We start from the raw sequence: 18406 nt of genomic DNA on the forward strand, positions 1-18406 counted from the left end.
CAGGATAAACTAGAACTGCACTCTGTCGAGTGCATACTTGCTTGTTGCACACTAGTGCGCAAGCAGAGCGCGCAAGTACTTTCGACTGCTACAAACTGTCAAATCTCAGTTTCTCCCTCAGTTGCACCGTCCCAGCATTTTCGATGCGTATGCACCGTCCCAGCAATTTTGATGCGTATGCACCGTCCCAGCAAATGACGTAATGACTAATTGTGCCTGATACGGCAGTGGTGCCAGATTACATACATGTATACATAGGAGCATTACCTTTAATCCTCCCAAAACGAAAACATATCGTCATTACGTCCAATCGAAAACCAATTACACTCTGGCATTGGGTCCTTTAATCCACATCTTTATTACGTAATCATTGAGAGCTAGTTAAACATATACTATGTATATGTATATGTAATTTGTAAGTTGATTAGCTGTATACTGTGGTTACTTTGCGCCGTATGCACCGTCCCAGTATTTTCGATGCGTATGCACCGTCCCAGCTTTTTCAATGCGTATGCACCGTCCCAGAAAATGATGTAATGACTAGTCGTGCCTGATAAAACCAATGGTTTTCGATGGTGGTGACGTAATGACCATATGTTTTAGTGTCGGGAGGATTAAAGGTAATGTTCCTATGTATACATGTATGTAATCTGGCACCACTGCCGTATCAGGCACAAGTAGTCATTACGTCATTTGCTGGGACGGTGCATACGCATCAAAATTGCTGGGACGGTGCATACGCATCGAAAATGCTGGGACGGTGCATACGAGTCCCGGGCGAAACTAGTACTTGCGCGCTCTGCTTGCACAAGAAACAATTGAAATGGGAAAGTGATTAAATAAATAAATGAGCAGACAAAATTGGAACTGGAATACAAGCTGATAGTTCTCCCCTGATTGGATAAAATGTATGTTCTGTTTACTAGAGACCTGGAGAGACAGGGAGATCCCTGTTACTGAACACTCTAGCAGTGATTACTATCACAATATAGCTGTAACTTTGAAACACATTGTTGGTTTTAACAGAGAAAATAAAACATCACTTACAGCACCTCCAAGAATGACACATCCTGTGGATCACATGATCCACAAGATATGAGTATTACATTGACCTGATTTTAAGTGGAATTATACCGTTCACTGTCCATGACACAGGAGTCAGGACAAATCAATGACTTTGTCTAACTACGCTATCATTAATGCTACCGGCCAATCCCATCTAATGATTATTGTCATTCTAATCAGTCCACTTTAGCCGGACACTGAGAAGAGGCATCAGATGCAGGAAATGGGACAGGTCACCAGACCACAGTGTTCGTGCAGGGGCCCTAGATCTAGTTGCAGGCAGGCATGTGACCAGGCCTGAGAGAGAGAGAGAGAGAGAGAGAGAGTGTGTGTGTGTGTGTCTGTCTGTCTGTCTGTCTGCAACATGTGTGGGGTAGCTTAGCATTTGCCATACGGCTGATCTCTGCGAGGGATGGCATAATACAGTGTTTGCCTCATAATTCTCTCATTCAGTCTCTCTCCCTCTCATCAACACAGGACCTGCCTCTCCATCTTTCACACACAATCTTCCCACTTAAGTCTTGCACTTTTGCTTTATTCTTTCTATGGCCCCCTTGTATGAGGTAGTTTGATGGTGGAATATGCAGAGTTCATTATGTTGAATATTGTCTCAGTATACGAGTCATTCCACGAAACCGGTACTATTTGCAGTTCCTCTGACCCTTTCAGGTGTATTTTAACGATTGAGTCACCAAAATCAAAAAATCAAATCAATTGAAATGTTCTCCTTAATATTGTGTAAAAAATTGTCAATTTTTTCATGTCCCCAATGGCCTTCGATGAAAGTGGATTTTGTCATGGAGATATGAGTGTGTAAAATGTACAAAAATCCATAAATTATGCCATTCACATATAAATCTATCTGTGCTTTATTGCTAGTCATGTTTCATTTTTGAATAAAGAGATGAACTGGCCCTTTAGTGATATCACCAACAAGAATTGGCATTCTACCAGCCTTCTGAACAACATGAAAGAGGCAATTTCACACCTTGTTTTACAATGTTTTATAGCCATTTAAATATGGTAAATGGTGCATTTATATAGCGCCTTTATGCAAGGCGCTTTACAGAGATTGTGCATTACATTCACCCATTCACACACACATCCACACACCGATCCCGGAGGAAACCATGCAAGGCACCAACCTGCACATCGGGAGCAATTAGGGGTTCAGAGTCTTGCTCAAGGACACTTCGACACCAACTCTGGGGGAGCCCGGGTTCGAACTGGGAACCTTGCGGTTCCCATCCGGTCACTCTACCCCTAAACCACTGCCGCCCCATTTGTTATTTCAACAATATAACTGATTTCTTAATCTCATGCATGCCAAGTGCATGGTCTCCTCTTAAGCACTACAGGTAGAGCAGTATGGCCATCTTGAGTATAAAAGAAATCACAACCCTTCAAATAACGGGATTGATTATTTCCACCCCGTTATTATATTATTCCATTACAATATTAATGTAATGCCTGAGATGGGAAAATATGTTTTTCTGATAGTTAAAGATGTCCTTAATATTGTGGGGTATTCAGAGAATTGTACCGGTTTCGTGGAGTGAGCTCTGCTTCACTTATGAAGCATTGCCCCAATGCATTGCAGTTTGGTAAATGTTTGGGTTGTGTCGCTTTGGAATTGGATAAGATATCATCAGCACTAGCACACAGACTGATGCGTGCAATGTTCAAATGCAGGTTGTTATTAGCACACATAGTTTAGCTCAAACAGCTTAAACATACTATTCTATTATAGCATGCAGATGCTAACTTTCCAGGAAGAGAATGCCTGCAGTTTCTATTAGCTTGGATTCCCCATCAATGATGTCACTGATAAGGACCAATTATATGAAGAGAAAATAATTATAAGCGATGAGAAGACATTTAAGAAAACATTGCTGCTTGAGGCTCATGTGAGCTTGTAGGTATTTTTTGCTTTAGAATATACAACAAAGTATATGGCTTAAAGGAACACTTCACCACTTTTCAACCTAGCTTCATATAATAGGTCCTCACTAATAATCATGAAAAAATGGAGCAAATTTGTCTGTGTCTCATAGGAGGGCTGTGGGCAGTTCAGAAACCGTCTTCCAGTGACATCCTCGATGGGGAATCCAAGCTAATAGAAACTGCAGGCTTTCTAGTCCTGAAAAGTTGCAATGCGAAAATGGAAGCCATCGTTCTCACGATAATGAAAATCTTTCTTGTAAAGAAATATTGTTTAAAAAAAAAACTGCGGTCACTGGAAGACGGTTTCTAAACTGCCCACAGCCCTCCTATGAGACACAGACTGAGTAGAAAAAAATCGTGCCATTTTATCATGATTATTAGTGAGGACCTATTATAAGATAGGTTGAAAAGTGGTGAAGTGGTCCTTTAAGTAACCTTATTTCACTCTTAGGCTTATTGCTTACTATCCTACTATAAATGCACAAGATATCTGTCCGTTTGCAGTTCATGTATCTCAGGGACTGTCTGACCTATCGACTTCAAACCCGAGGGGATGCAGTGACCGGCGTCGAGTCGGTCAGATTGACGGTTGTCCAGAACCGCCAATCCGACCGGCAAAAACCGACCGACCGACTTCAAACTCAGTGTGCGTATTGGCGTACGCTGATGTCATCAATATGATGTCATCGACTGGTCATGGCTGACACGGAACACCATTTATGGGCATAAAAGGGACAATCGGACAGATACAGAAATCTCCATTCATGAGCATAAAAGACACAGACAACAGACAGACAGAAGGTACAACTGGTACTCTGACAACAGACAACAGACAGACAGAAGGTATAACTGGTACTCTGACAACAGACAGACAGAAGGTACAACTGGTACTCTGACAACAGACAGACAGAAGGTACAACTGGTACTCTGACAACAGACAGACAGAAGGTACAACTGGTACTATGACAACAGGTGCAACAGGTTTTGCATAACTGGGTGGGGCGGGCATTTTCAAATTCCCGACTTGCATTATTCTGGAGTAAACCGGTGCCCAATGAGGGAGTGTGGTGCGCGGCATCTAGTCGGTCGGATAGACCAATCCGATATGCTCATATATGGGCATAAAGTATGAGGGGATCCGGTTGGCCAGAACAACCAGTTGAGCTTGTAGATCGGCAGTTTTCACCGCTCCACACCGATGTGCACCAAAGTATAAATCTGACTTTAATAGAGTGGTACATAATACCTAAAAATAAATAAGAGACTGCTCACATGCAATATGAGAAGAACGGTATGCTCCAATGTGTAGCTCAGACATTATGTATTGTGGACAGCCTGTCATCTAGCAGTGTTTATCAACCTGTGGGCCATGACTCCACATTTCCGACAATGTTTCAGCCTGATCACAGCCCCATTGACTTCCATTATGAAATTAAAGTTAACCCATTTTGGGCGGGAACCCCTTTTGGTGTTTTAACTAAGCATTATGTTATACTTTAGCTATTGAAAAAACGCAGATCTACAAGCTCATAGCGCGCCATGAACTTGTAGGTCTGCTATTTTTTTAATTAAAAAATAATGCCGCACAAATCTTTGAACATATGTTCTTTTTTCCGACGTCAGGCCTAAATGGGTAAAAAGGAATATGTGAATAGTGGATGTGGTCTACTGGCAGCATGCATAGACTGTGAATAGTGGATGTACCTCTGTGGTCTACTGGCAGCATGCATAGACTGTGAATAGTGGATGTACCTCTGTGGTCTACTGGCAGCATGCATAGACTGTGAATAGTGGATGTACCTCTGTGGTCTACTGGCAGCATGCATAGACTGTGAATAGTGGATGTACCTCTGTGGTCTACTGGCAGCATGCATAGACTGTGAATAGTGGATGTACCTCTGTGGTCTACTGGCAGCATGCATAGACTGTGAATAGTGGATGTATACCTCTGTGGTCTACTGGCAGCATGCATAGACTGTGAATAGTGGATGTACCTCTGTGGTCTACTGGCAGCATGCATATACTGTGAATAGTGGATGTATACCTCTGTGGTCTACTGGCAGCATGCATAGACTGCATCAATAGAATGGCACAGATCGGTCCGGCGGTTTCCGTGACACAGACACACTGACCCTCTCATAGAAGACTAGCCTATTACAGAGCCACGCTATATGACCATTCAGCGGTTGACTTCCTTGGCCTGCTGGTGGTAACATGGAGAAGAAATGAGGTGCTGATCGGTGGTGTAGTCACTGTAGTGGATTGTGAGATTAGCTGCAGACTAATAAAAGCGTGTATGTGTTTCCGAGGCTAGCTGCAGATAGACATGGATGGCTGGATGGACGGACAAAACAGTGAGGCGTGTTTTTGTTTTTTCTTTCACGTAGGTATTAGGCTGTGTGTTTTTTCACCCAGTTGAAAAGTAAGGCGCTCTATAATGCTCATCCACCTCGTCATGCTGCTGGTATTCACTGCATAGCGTAAATACATGGCGCTGCCACTGAAAACTATTCAAAACATACGCTGCACTCAGGAAGAAAATGCCTCAGTGGACACAGCCACTTATTGCTTGGTGTTACAGGCAGCCTCTTAACCACTTCAAAACCTATATACAGTACCTTGTTGATCGGTGGCCCACAAATATCTACTCTTTGAGGCACGAATACAAGTATTTGGGGGGCGTGGTCAAGTCCGCCATTGAGTCCACCATCGAGTTTGCCATTGCCTTAGAGGTGAAAACAACAAAGGTATCAGCGTTGAGTTTGAGACGGATCGTATGTATAACAGTGGTATCTTTTTCTGTCCTATTGCAAAAGGTTTAAGTATCAAATTGCAGGGACCTGCAACATGAAAAATGAAGACGGTAGACTCGATATCCAAATATCTGTTTTCCAAGCTCCAGGGTCACAAAAAGTAGCCAAAAACACACAAGATGCACCATAGCTTGCTGCACCCCCAACAAACTCATGACGTATATTCCCTTGATCTCTTCCCCTATTTGCATGTACTAGAGATCGACTAACACTGTAACAAATCTTCATGTGGTTAATGACATAACACCACTAAAAGTTTAAATGAAACAGACTACCGGTACCTTTACAAGCTCAGCAGATCTCTTGGATAAACTCTGTGTGAGATGGAGCGAGTATTTTTCTGGGACTGTTGCCTTTGATGGAGCTATGGCCAGCAGTAGCCTCAGTGAGTGATATTAGACAGAGGCGAGCTGCTGATGTGAGGATGATATACTACACTAGCTGTTGGAAGGAGACCAGGGTAGGTAACAGGGGTAATGTTAGTCTGAACCAAATAATTAGTTAAGGCTCTTGTTTTGGAATTAGCACCAAACCAATCACATGACTGAAGTTTTTTCTCACACAAAGCCGGCAGCCAAATCAGCTGGCAAACCACCACACTGCTCTCTATTGTGGGGGTAAGAGGGAGGGAGGGAGGGAGGTATCCACTTTCTTTGCTCCTCTCCTCGAGTGCATCTCCCACTCCTCCCACCACATGTTGAGCTCACTTCACTTGACAATGTTCCCCATTGCTTCGAAAACGCCATAAATTATGTTGACTATGTAAAGACTTCCAAGACCTCTGGCAGAAAACCGTCATTAAGATTTGACATCCACCACCACACACGTCACAGTCAGAACAGAGTTCTTCACTGTGAGGATTACTGACGTTACAGTGGTCCTTTTTCATCTTTGTTCCCAAACTATGGCCCATTCAGAGCTTCCGTCCTCCATGTCTACACTGATTTCATTTCCCATATCTCTGCCTCATTAGTTACTGCATCATGTGCAAGCCGAGACACAAGAGAGATGTGTCATAGTTGTTCCAAATCAAAGACTAAAGACCCTATAAGGCAGCTCTTTGGACGATCTAGTGTTTATGGTGAAGATTAGGATCTAAACTATACCTTTAGATTAACCTAATTAGTAAAAGAATGTAAACTATAAACATTTTGGTTAATCTCCTCAACGTTGTAACCTTAGGTAAATCTAAATGCATATGATTAAATGTATAAAACAATTCACTGATTTAACAATCTACCTACATTTTCAGACTATCACGAGGCAAACTGAGGCTAAACTTAATTAACTCAAATAAAGAAACTGTGAACAACCTCATACAGAGTCACTATGCTATTCCTGATGAAAGCTAATTAATATCAATCCATATTAATTCCTAGAATTAGACACGCATTCCAAATCCTTACGCATGAGAAAGAAAGAAAAAACCTCAGACATCATTTATGAATTCAAGACTGAAGACGACTGTTCCAATCAGTATGCTGCAACTTATCACAACACGGGAAGGTATTACAGCAGTTCATATTCTATTATTCATTAAACTCCCAGAAAGGCCCCACGCATTCATATGCGTGGGGCACTCAACACGTGTTGCACCGCCTTCTCACCCTGGCCTCCACTGAACAGCACTCTCACAGAATGAATGGCAAGCGGACAACCGAGTGAGATTTTCCCAGGAAGGAGCGAGAGAGCTCCAAAATTAATCTGGTGCAATTCACTTCAGAACGACTGAATCTGTCAGGCATCATGTGCCCTTCCTTGAGCATGGCACCAGAGCCCAATTGTTCTGGTGGAGCTGCTGTGCTCAGTGGCCAAAAATATTTAGGATTGTAGCTGTATTGGAGCAGGCATGAAGTGTGAATAAGTTTAATGTGAATGTGTGTGAAAAATACATTAGTGCTACATTTACAATTGCATGTTTAAGATAAGTTAGTCTTACCTGAAGTTCACACCAGGCGACCTCCACCCATGTCTCAGTGTCCAGGCCTTTATAGACAGTCTTAAAGGCTCCTCTGCCCAGTTCAATGTCAAACTTGAGGAACCGGCCTCCAGGAGAGGTGGCAACGGCTTTCATCTCTGCCTCCTCCTCCTGCTCGCGGTCCCTCTCCTTGCCCTTTTGTGGGCTGGCAGACGTAGGGGCATCCTTGCCGGACTCCTGAGCAGAGCCAGCGGCGGTCGGGTCGTGGCCCAGGGCGGCGCATGCAGAGGCGGCCCCCTGCGGCTGTGGGCCGCTGGTGAAGACCGAGTCTGAGGAGCACAGCACCTGGTGGGGGGCACTGTGGGCTGCTACGTGGGGCTCCTCCACCTCGTCCTCCTCCTCGCAGATCTCCACACTCTTCCTGCAGAAGCGCCTCTCCCTTCTCAGCCTGCCGGGGCCTTGGGCGGCTGGCGAGGAGGGGGTGGAGAAAGACATAGGCCTGACTAGGGGCTCCTCGCCCCCCAGGCTGACCGTTCTTCCTCCTCCCGCTCCTCCTCCTCCTCTGGGTCCCCCTTCCTCCCCCCCTGCCGCTCTCCTCTCCTGGGTCTGGGAGGAGGGGAAGTCCGAGGGGGTGCTGCGCGTCCTCTCCCTCTCTCCGCCGGCCCTGCCCTCCCGCTCAGCGTCCTCCTCCCTCTGTCCATCAGGTTTCTCAGAGGAGTCCTCTGTGCCCGTGGGCTCGCCCGGGTCGGTCGCCATGGCGAAGGGCCTCTGCAACTCCTCCTCCGCCGCCGCCGCCTCCCCCTCCTCCTCCGAACCTCTGTTTCTCTGTCAGTCCCCGTCTCTCTCTCTTTCTGTGATCCCCCTCTCACCACCTGCAAACAGTCTGCTCTTCCAGAGCTGCAGGTGACTCAGGCGTCTTCCTCAGCTGAACTGACCTTCCCCTTCTGTTCTCCCTATACGTGTGTGTACAGTATGTGTGTGTTTTGGATGCCTTACAGCAGCATAGAGGGTTTGAGAGCAAAGGCCTTAAAGACTTGGTTCTGTCCTCACCCGAGCCCTCTCCATCCCCTACATACCTGTTCTCCACTTTTTCAAAAATAAGGCTCAGCTCGTCCAACTCTCACAGAAGGACACACGCATCAAACCAGAGAAAGGCCTTTTAAGTCTGTGCCCGTGGGGCGATCTGGAGGCCTCCTCTCCCAGACACCCTCGTTCAAAGCGCTGTGTGAATATCTTCAGGTAAATCCTGCAAAAAGAAAAAAACAACAACACATTAGTATTCACCAGACTAGAACAGTGCATTGTCACATTGTTCATCATATTCAAACCATTCAAGTGGAACGCTTTGACAGAATATTAGTAATGTGATGGGTTAGAAAGGTCAGAAAATGTGCGATACATAAAGACGCACAAAACAAATCAATATCACCAACATCTAATGCAAGTTTTCAAGACAGATGTATCCTGATTCCTGATCATACAGTAAAGGACATCTTTCAAACATTAAATTCAAAAAATGTGAATTTACGTCATAATGTGGACGAGCAAATTGGTATTTTTCTCCTACACAAATCCCCAATCATTGCCAATGATTGGGGAATTTAATATATGTCTGAGCAAATAGACATGTTACGTCATGATGATGTACGATGATAAGAGTGCCCCTCACTTCACACAGGTGTGATTTTTATAGAAAATGCTGAAATACAGGAGAAGCCTATATCCCAATGTAGCTGACCATTGATATTTTCATATGAATTCCCTGAGTGTATTTGTTGTTAGGTGTTTATTGCCTGCACTAACATGGACTATACTACGGTACTATAATATGTAGCATCATATAAATGATGAACAGTAGATTTTCCTATGTGGTTCTGATAGAGCGTTGCAGTCCCGCCCAATTTCAGAACGACGAAGGCACCAGGAAATAACTCCATTCATTTTCCCCATAGACATTTCAAATAGTATTTATTTAAATACCATTAAAGCATCGGACAAAGCCAACAGCCGAGTTGACAAATCATGACAATAAACAATCTTTTTTTTGGGCCGAACAAATAATTAGAAAGAAGAAAAACAACAAAATAAGTGTTATACTCAGCTGTTGGCTTTGTCCGATGCTTAGAGGTTTTTAAATAAATATGTTTTGAAATGTTTATGAGAAAATTAATGGTGAATTCTCTTCCAGTGCCCTCGCAGGGGGGTGGGACTAGAACATTGCTTTTTAAACTATTATACTCTGGTGTGGAAGGTTTCAGTATAATCGGATACACAGTTAAACTTGAGCTCGTAAAAAATGTCCGTAAGTGGCCTTTTTTTCCAGTGCTGGTGGTCAAACAAGAACTTAAGGTGATTAATTGGTCCATTGTTAATTCAGACGTGGCGGAAACAAAGCACTAACCACTTCCACTAGTGCCCATATATGGTGAGGACATCCTAAAACCCTCCACTGGACAGCCTCCATTAAATCTGCTAATCTGCTAATTCAATGAACAGTCACCTCATAGAATAGAAGACTACCCATAGCCTCCACAAGATTTCACCATTCACCAAGAATATGTTTTTTATGTCTTTCAACTTCACGTGTGTTCATTGGCACCATTGGCATTATACTCTATAGGACTAGACTATTGCATTTAGGAATATTTTATACAGACTATTAAATATGGATGATGCACTATGGGCCAGTTGAGCATGAATTATTTACAAGCAGATGGATTGTAGAACTGTGCTGGTGAATGCCATGTGCACAAAGCCCTCAAATAAATATACAAAGTTATCGTTGTAATTATCATTAGCAACAGGCGTTTGCCCACAGTAACGCTCACACATTCAGTCATCCACTCAGTCTGTGTTTGATAGGGAGGCAAGCTGAGTTGATCCTAAGTGGCTCTTAATGTTATCCTGTTTCACCAGACAGTGAAACTGATCAGAGCGGGTTTCAACTGACATGGCTAATGCTCTGCAATGCTGTAAGCCACAGAGTGATTGGTTTTGTGTGTGAACTGTGTGTCTGTTTTTGTGTCGTACAGTGTGTGTGTGTGTGTGTGTGTGTGTGTGTGTGTGTGTGTGTTCCTTGGTGTCCCTTAGGTCTTGGGCCTTTATCTCCCCTCTTCTATCACCCCTCCCATCTGTGCCTTGGGGTCATATCTCCTCTCACTTCTGACAGATAATGACTTGTCTGTGGTCTCACCAGCGCCGGGTTAGTGGCTCGCTAGAGCGCGGCCTACAATGTTTACAATACTCTCTCATCAAGAGTGACTCAGAATTAGTTAGCAGGTGGAATTTCAGTGTCTTCCTCAAGGACACTTGGTTGTTGATGACAATCAGCTGCAGTGGGGATCCAAGCCTGTGATGTTTTAGGTTACAGGGCACTAAGGGCAGTAAATCTATACTCTGGGCAATTTCCCACAGACAAGGCTGAGCTTAAAAAGACATATCATCCCTCAACTATGTCTGCCAGACATAGCAGCCAAACCCCTTGAATCCAGCAGCCCAACCCAGTAGTCACTTTGAGTAGTAGGGGTGCGTACAGACGCCTTAACAGACGACATCACACTGATAAGCACCAGCATGCGCGTGCAGGCCGGCCGCACAAGAACCCTGACTCTCATAACATGCAATGGAAAAGTTCTAACTGCACTCACGTGTACAAAATGCACCATCAAACTTTCAGATGTTATTTTTCTCCCAGTGTGGAGGAAGAATGATTAGGATTTTTATTGTGATGTCTCGCCCTTAAAATATATAGTCCTTGGTTTCTGTTGTGTTTGAAAGATAATAGCAATTCAAAGCACTTGTCCTCAAAACCACACCTCCAGTTGCCGGGTAAGAACGCTGTGAGCACTCATGATCACGGCAGCAGAGCCTGTTTGTGCACGACTGCACGCGCACCTGCAGCCCATCATCAAGTATAATTTATGCTCCGCCCCGCGATGGTGTCGCGCAGAAGAGAGAGCACTAATGACCACCACGCCACTAGTAAACGCTGTGGTGAAGGTCAGGAACATGGTTGTCTCAATTATCATACATAACGGTGCACTGAGTGGGGAGCAATATATAGCCCAAGTAGATTCCAGCTCAGGATACAAAACACATGACTGACCAACTGAAGTGCCGCTGTCACTCACTAGCCGTGTCTAAGGTTACTGCTCACACATTACAGAGAATCCTGGAGACCTCCACAACGCCTCACATTCACAACCACTGGAATGTCCTTTTTGGTCCTCAGTCAAACTAATACAGGCAAGCTGGGGATTTTTTTCCCCCTAAATACTTTGGCTCTAATGAGCAAAAATGAGCTGCGGGTGGCATGTACAGTAGCTCACAGCAGAGCCATTAACTCTTTTATAAAACGATCATTAGCACTCACGTCAAGCATGCCCTTTCTCCTGATCCAAATTCAGACAGGCTGACAACCCAATGCCAATAGCTGTCAGTCAAATTAAAGATACAATACGTTGATATTAGACCAACTGACAAAGGGGAGGGGCCTGATAGGTCTCGGACCGGTACGCTTGAGTCGTACAAAAGTATCGGGTGAATTCTCAAAAGCATTTAGTTTTCCCAGTATGTAAAAATCATCCATAAGATAAGTTACCTGTCACACAAATTAATGGCGTCTGCCTTTCTATGGCCTAAATCAGGAGGATCGTGTTAGGGTGACCCTAGAGGGACACACGGAACTGTGAGACAAAAAAGGTAAAGGCTAACAGGATGTGGAGGGACAAGGGGGAAAAACAACAGGCGATAAAGAGAGGGAAGTTCTCCTTTAAACAAGAGCTTATTTGCCAGTGTCCCCAGGGCAAGGAGTTCCCATGAAAGCCACATACCGGACAGAGTTATCACAGTACATCAAACACATTCACAGTCCCATCGCTGTCTCTCACACCCTCCCAGACTCGCTTCCAAACGCATGCACAAAAAGTCAGACACATACAATCATACATGAGAAACTCACTAGTGCATTCGTATGGAAGATATGACACACTAGTGCACAAACGCACACTCACACGAATCGCACAATTGTGCATGCAGAGGCCTCACACAACATATGCCCACATCAGAAACACAACAGTGCACGGGTGCACTATAGTGCATATACACGCATGCATGCACACACTACACATAAATCCCAGAAAGTGAATACACATACCAAACCAGTCATACTGTACTGTATACAAGCTCCCTCTCTCTCTCTCTCTCTCCCTCTCTTTCTCTCTCTTTCTATCTCTCAAACCTACAGCACACACACAACCCAAACCACATGTCCCCTTTCAAAAAGAAGAATGTCAAAAAGGAATTTCCTGACACCAGCCAAATGACCAAATGGCTGCCCATGTGGGCAAATGTTGTAAACCACAGAGGTTATAAGAGTTAAGGATAACAAACGCACAACAACTGAAACGATGGCATCTCGCTTTGGCAGCAAAAAAAAACGAATTCAGCCCATAGGCCGTGTTCACATGTCAGAATCATTGTTCGTCCGTTCATTCATTAATTCATTCATTTTCCTCTACTGACGCTACATGAGAAGGGGCCATCTGACATGGTGCATTCTTCCTGCCCTGTGGGCGTCCAAGCTTTTACTTTGGTGAAACACCTGCAGCTTATTGCTCGTCAGAAATGCATGTGTAGGGAGGGTCATAGTGATTTCACACGCTGTTTTGTGTTTTCACACATTATTTGTACTGCAGCCTCAAGCCCACTGAGGCTCAAACTTTGTTTTTGCTGCAACTTTCAGTGGTCCTGAACACAAACGTTTAGAGACTGGCAAAGAGGGAATATTATTAAAAGAAAATATCATGCCCTAGAATAGCCTAATTTCACTCTCCGTCATGCAGAAAAAAAAGACAAAGACAAGGATACAGCTTCCTTCCTCTCACCAATAGTTTCCAAACTGCAAACATAACAAAAATATCGCACACTCTCTTCTGTCTCCTGCACTTTTTCATCCCTCCCTTCATGGGCACACACACATTAATCCCCTGGGACCGAACGACCGCTGGAGAATTAGTCAGGCAGACAAAGGAGGAGAAGCCAGGGGGACAGCATGTGTGTGTATATGTGTGCGTGCGTGCGTGTGTGGGCGCGTGCAGGCAGAGAGCTCGGTTTTGTGATCGAGGGGGACATGTAGATGAAAAGTGTGAATAAAAAAGTGGGTGGGGGGGACAGGAAGGGATTGTAGTTGGTTGGTCAGAGCAGACAAGGTTTGAAACTGGGAACAGAGGAGGGGGGGGGTCGGGCACAGAGGCAAAGAGAGGGAGACAGTGGACAGTGGACGAGAGGGGGAGAGGGAGGGAGGGAGAGAGAGAGAGAAAAGAGAAAGAGGGGAGGGGGGCTGGCTAGTAGCAGGGGTGGGAAAAATGTGTGTGTGAAAGAGAACAAGAGAGAGATAAAGAGAGGGGGAGGCACAGACAAAAAAGGGGTTGGGGGGATTTTGCCTGATAAAATATGTGCCAGTGTTTGTGTGAATGAAAGCAGTGACTATAGCTAAATTTCTGCTTGAACAAAAACAACTACAGTTGTACATGGACTGGAGAGGAGAATATCATGGAGTACTAAGAAGATAATAATATCACAGGTTGGAATGGGTTGAATAAATTATATAGGGCTGCATTGGCATAGGAACAGTTTGTGAGGTACATCCAGTGGGCCGGGTGAGGGGGACTCTCTGGTAAAGGTTGTTAAAGTCCAACTCTTTAGACAATCCTGATGTATTATGCAAGTACAGCCACTGCTGCATACCAAGTGTAGGCTTTTAAATTAAGGCCATTAAAATACAATTACATTCCTATACTTTTCAGCCATTAACTACTGCTCCCAGAACGATATTAGGCCTCAGCGATATGGACAAAATCAAATATCACATTTTAAACTTGTAGATTGCCTATTCAATCTAGATTTTAACATATCTGTACAAATTAGGTCCTAAACGACTTATACCAAAAGACATCACTTATACTGTATATGCCATATCAATATAAAAAATTACACCGTGTGAATTGAGGGGTGCTCAATTCAAATCGTACATCATCATGACATGACATGATTTGCTCAGACACACGACATAAATTCCCCATTCATTGTCAATGAGAATTTAATCTATGTGTAGGACGAAAATGGCCGATTTGCTCAGACACATATGATGTAAATTCTCCATTCATTGTCAATGGTAATTTAATGTCTGTGTAAGACGAAGATCTACACTAATAGCTGAATATAGGAGGGGCTAGGGTCCCTCACAAATCCCAAATGATGTCAACCCTCAAGATGTCGATATAATATTGATATTATATAGCCCAGCCAGAGTAGATTATCACAAGTGTGCTGTGTTCAAAGGACTTGCTCAGTCATCATCTATGCAGATCAAGTCCTGACCTGCTGTGCTTCCCTATAACAGCAACCTCTCCATGCATGATTAATGCCACAGTTTGAGTCTCTCCACTCCGTTCTCCATTTATCATTTCTCCCATAGTGATTAAAACAAGAGATGAAGTGTGCAGAGCGATGTGGAGAGACAGGGCAGTAGTAACGGAGTTGCTGGACAAAATTCTAAGGGTCCGGTCACAGACGCACGATGGCAGAGGGGTGTCCAATGCATACCGAGACATCAAACTTGTCAAAGTTCAACGAAGTTGAACTAATACGCGAGCGACGGCACATCATACATCGGTGCACCGCAACCGGAAGCTCCCCTGCTTTCACTCGGACAGAATGGAAGTGAGTGTGACATGTCTGATTGTCTGTATGTGTGTGCATGTGTGTGTACTACATAAGGACGGGTATGGTCATTGGTCACACACATGTACGATAGCAGGGGAAGAGGGAATTTGCACATGCCAAGCTTTGGGGAAGTAAAAATACATGCCATGGCTAAACGCTTCAATGTTGAACTTCACGTGACACAACCGGAAGCTTGTGCAAAACGGGATTCAACTGTTTCTGTCGTGCATGTGTGACCTTGCCCTAAGCCTGATTTGCACGCCAGTGTTGCACGATAATAGCGATCCACAAACTCACAACGCAATGTGATGCGTTGTGGTCGCCTATGTTATGCAAGACTGGTGCACAACTAAGCTTAAATCATGCTAAAGGTAGGCTACACACATGCGCGATGGCAAGTGATACTTGTTTTGGCAGACTTTGGTTGGATTGCTATAAGGCCGAGAGGTCATATTTGGAAATGACCAGGGATATTGTGTGATTTAAAAAAAATGTCAGGCTATGTGTCTCCACCTGGTATGGGAAAAACCTACCGCAGTGAAACCACCCTAGTGACAGTCACAATCTCTTCATGCCACTAAGCTCTCCCAGTTACAAATGCCTGAACATGCGCCCTACACGGTTTCATCAGACTTTTATTATGCCAGTCTAGTCTTGCTATGTTCGATTACCTTCCTGTGGATTACATTCATACTTCCTCATGCAGATTTACCAGTTTGTTTGTTTTTTATGCCCGAGGTGGATTATAATACCTGTGAACATATAGCGCCTTCCTTCCCTTGTTGCACAAACAGGTCTATTGAACACACTGTATCTGATGCTACTTTCTTTACTGTCATTTAAACTTGGAGTGCAATTGAAAGGCAGGCTGTTGGTTACAATAGAGCGCCGCAGTCCCGCCCCCTTTCAGAAAAGCGAGTGGCCCAGGAAGTGGAAGCCCCATGCATTCTCCCATCGGCACTTTTAATATCATTTATTTACACAATATTTTGGGACGATCAAATCATTAGAAAGAAGAAAAGAAAGTCAGGAGACAACACTATTTGTTTTATTTTTCGTCTTATAAATTATTTGATCGGCCCAAAATATTGTGTTCATTGTCATGATTCGTCACGATCCGAATTAGCTTTGTCCGCGGCGTAACCGTCTTTAAATAAATTATATTAAAAGTGCCGATGGGAGAATGCATGGGGCTTCCACTTCCTGGGCCACTCGCTTTTCTGAAAGGGGGCGGGGACTGCGGCGCTCTATAGGTGGTGTGATCAATTACCCCAACCCAATCGCAACACACCTGTGTCTGATGTGGTCAGTCTGTTAACCGTGCGTGCATAGGAACGATCTATGGCTGCGTATTTGAAATAGATGAAATGTACAGGTATGTAAGATCACAGACTATTACCAATATTGGAAAGGTGATTATTAGGAAAGCCACATAATAATGCCAGACAATATTGTCGGCTGCTAGGAGCGTCAAAGAGTCAAGTTGTCCAGAGTTACTTGAACGGACAAGTAAGATTTTAATTCACTTGTCCGGAAAGATTTAACGGGAAACAGGACAAGCCTTAATGTCATGTGAATCAGAAGTATATTATACTGATTATATCCATTTACTAATTGAACTTTACTAATAATACTGGCTCAGGGCTTGACATAAAGGCTTGTCTTGTTGTTTTGGCAGAAAATGTGTATTCAGTAAAATATCTCAACTTTTCCACGAGCTGCACATGGACAACATTCTCTCCGGCGACGGGCCTGTAATGAGTGCACTACTGAACGTCCTTTGGGAAGCACAAATGTATGGGGCACACAATTGGCAGTGGTGTGATTAATTACCCCACCCACACCAATCGCAACGCACCTGTCAATTGTGTGGCACATACTTGTGTGCTTCATACTGTATGTTCAGTCCAGCAGTCATTTCAGGTCCTGCCTCGTCTGACAGAGAATGCGGTCTGTGTGAATCTCATGGAAAAGTGGTAATATTTTACTAAACACATGTTTTCTGACATAACTTTCAAATGGATATGAAACTAGAGGATAATATCTGACACCAAGTCTTAGAAATGAATTATTGAAATTGTACACACGCAGTGATACAAGTTTAAATCCGACAAGGTAAATCTGCTAACCGTGCGAGGATAGGACCGATCTATGACGGTGTATTTGGAATACATGAAATATATGCAAGATCATAGACATTCTACGGCTATTGACTTGTAAACTTGAGAATATTCATCTAATATTCAAACATGCACCGTATTCACGAAAACCAACTTAGCTTGCTCGTGCTCCGGACAAGTGACTTCTGTGTCCGGACAAGTGCCTCAAAATGTTAATGTCAAGCCTGACATTAACTAGGTCAGGCTAAGCTAGAACAAGATGTATTGCAGAAATGTATCCAGAGACAAACAATAGACATTTTCAGTCCAAGCACGAGACATTTTCATCATTCATATTTTCAAAAGAGTACTATAAATAGCTCAATCTGACATCAAAATGCTCTGTGGACTAATGAAGACTGATAAACGCCTATCTAATTGTAGTAGGCCTACAGTATCATTTGATTCAGCACACTATGGACCCATTTGCATCTTTGGTGGTTAAAAACTACAAAGGAATCAACTTGAACTCCTTGACTATTAGAGTCAAACACTCAATGATTGTTCTGTTCCCATTACAACAAGCCAAGGCTGAAAAACACAAGTACTTTTGTCCAATCCAGGTCAAGCATGGGAGAGTGAAGGTAGCGCACACACACACACACACACACACACACACACACACACACACAGGGGACTGTTCATTGAGAGCAAAAGAAAGAAAGTTAGATTGAGAGAGAAACGCACAGACAAGCAGACAGACAGACAGAGAGATAGAGAGCCAGAGTCACACAGAAAGAGAAAGTTAGAAAGAGAAACACACAGAGACAGACAGCGACAGA

The 18406-nt window shown here is 43.9% G+C and overlaps 1 protein-coding gene across 4 annotated transcripts in view; it reads right to left on the reverse strand.

Annotated features, from left to right (window-relative positions):
- The window catches only part of wnk3 (WNK lysine deficient protein kinase 3), a 62191-nt gene that overhangs the window by 41459 nt on the left and 2326 nt on the right, over positions 1-18406 (reverse strand). For all 4 annotated transcript variants that reach the window (XM_080763961.1, XM_080763963.1, XM_080763962.1 and 1 more), the window contains exon 2: positions 7762-8986. In XM_080763961.1, coding sequence (XP_080620087.1) covers positions 7762-8496 — 735 coding nt within the window. In that variant the 5' untranslated portion in view covers positions 8497-8986. The remainder of the gene's footprint in view (positions 1-7761; positions 8987-18406) is intronic.

This window comes from Protomyctophum bolini (genome assembly GCF_963924005.1).
Source record: "Protomyctophum bolini genome assembly, chromosome: 5".
Taxonomy (NCBI): domain Eukaryota; kingdom Metazoa; phylum Chordata; class Actinopteri; order Myctophiformes; family Myctophidae; genus Protomyctophum; species Protomyctophum bolini.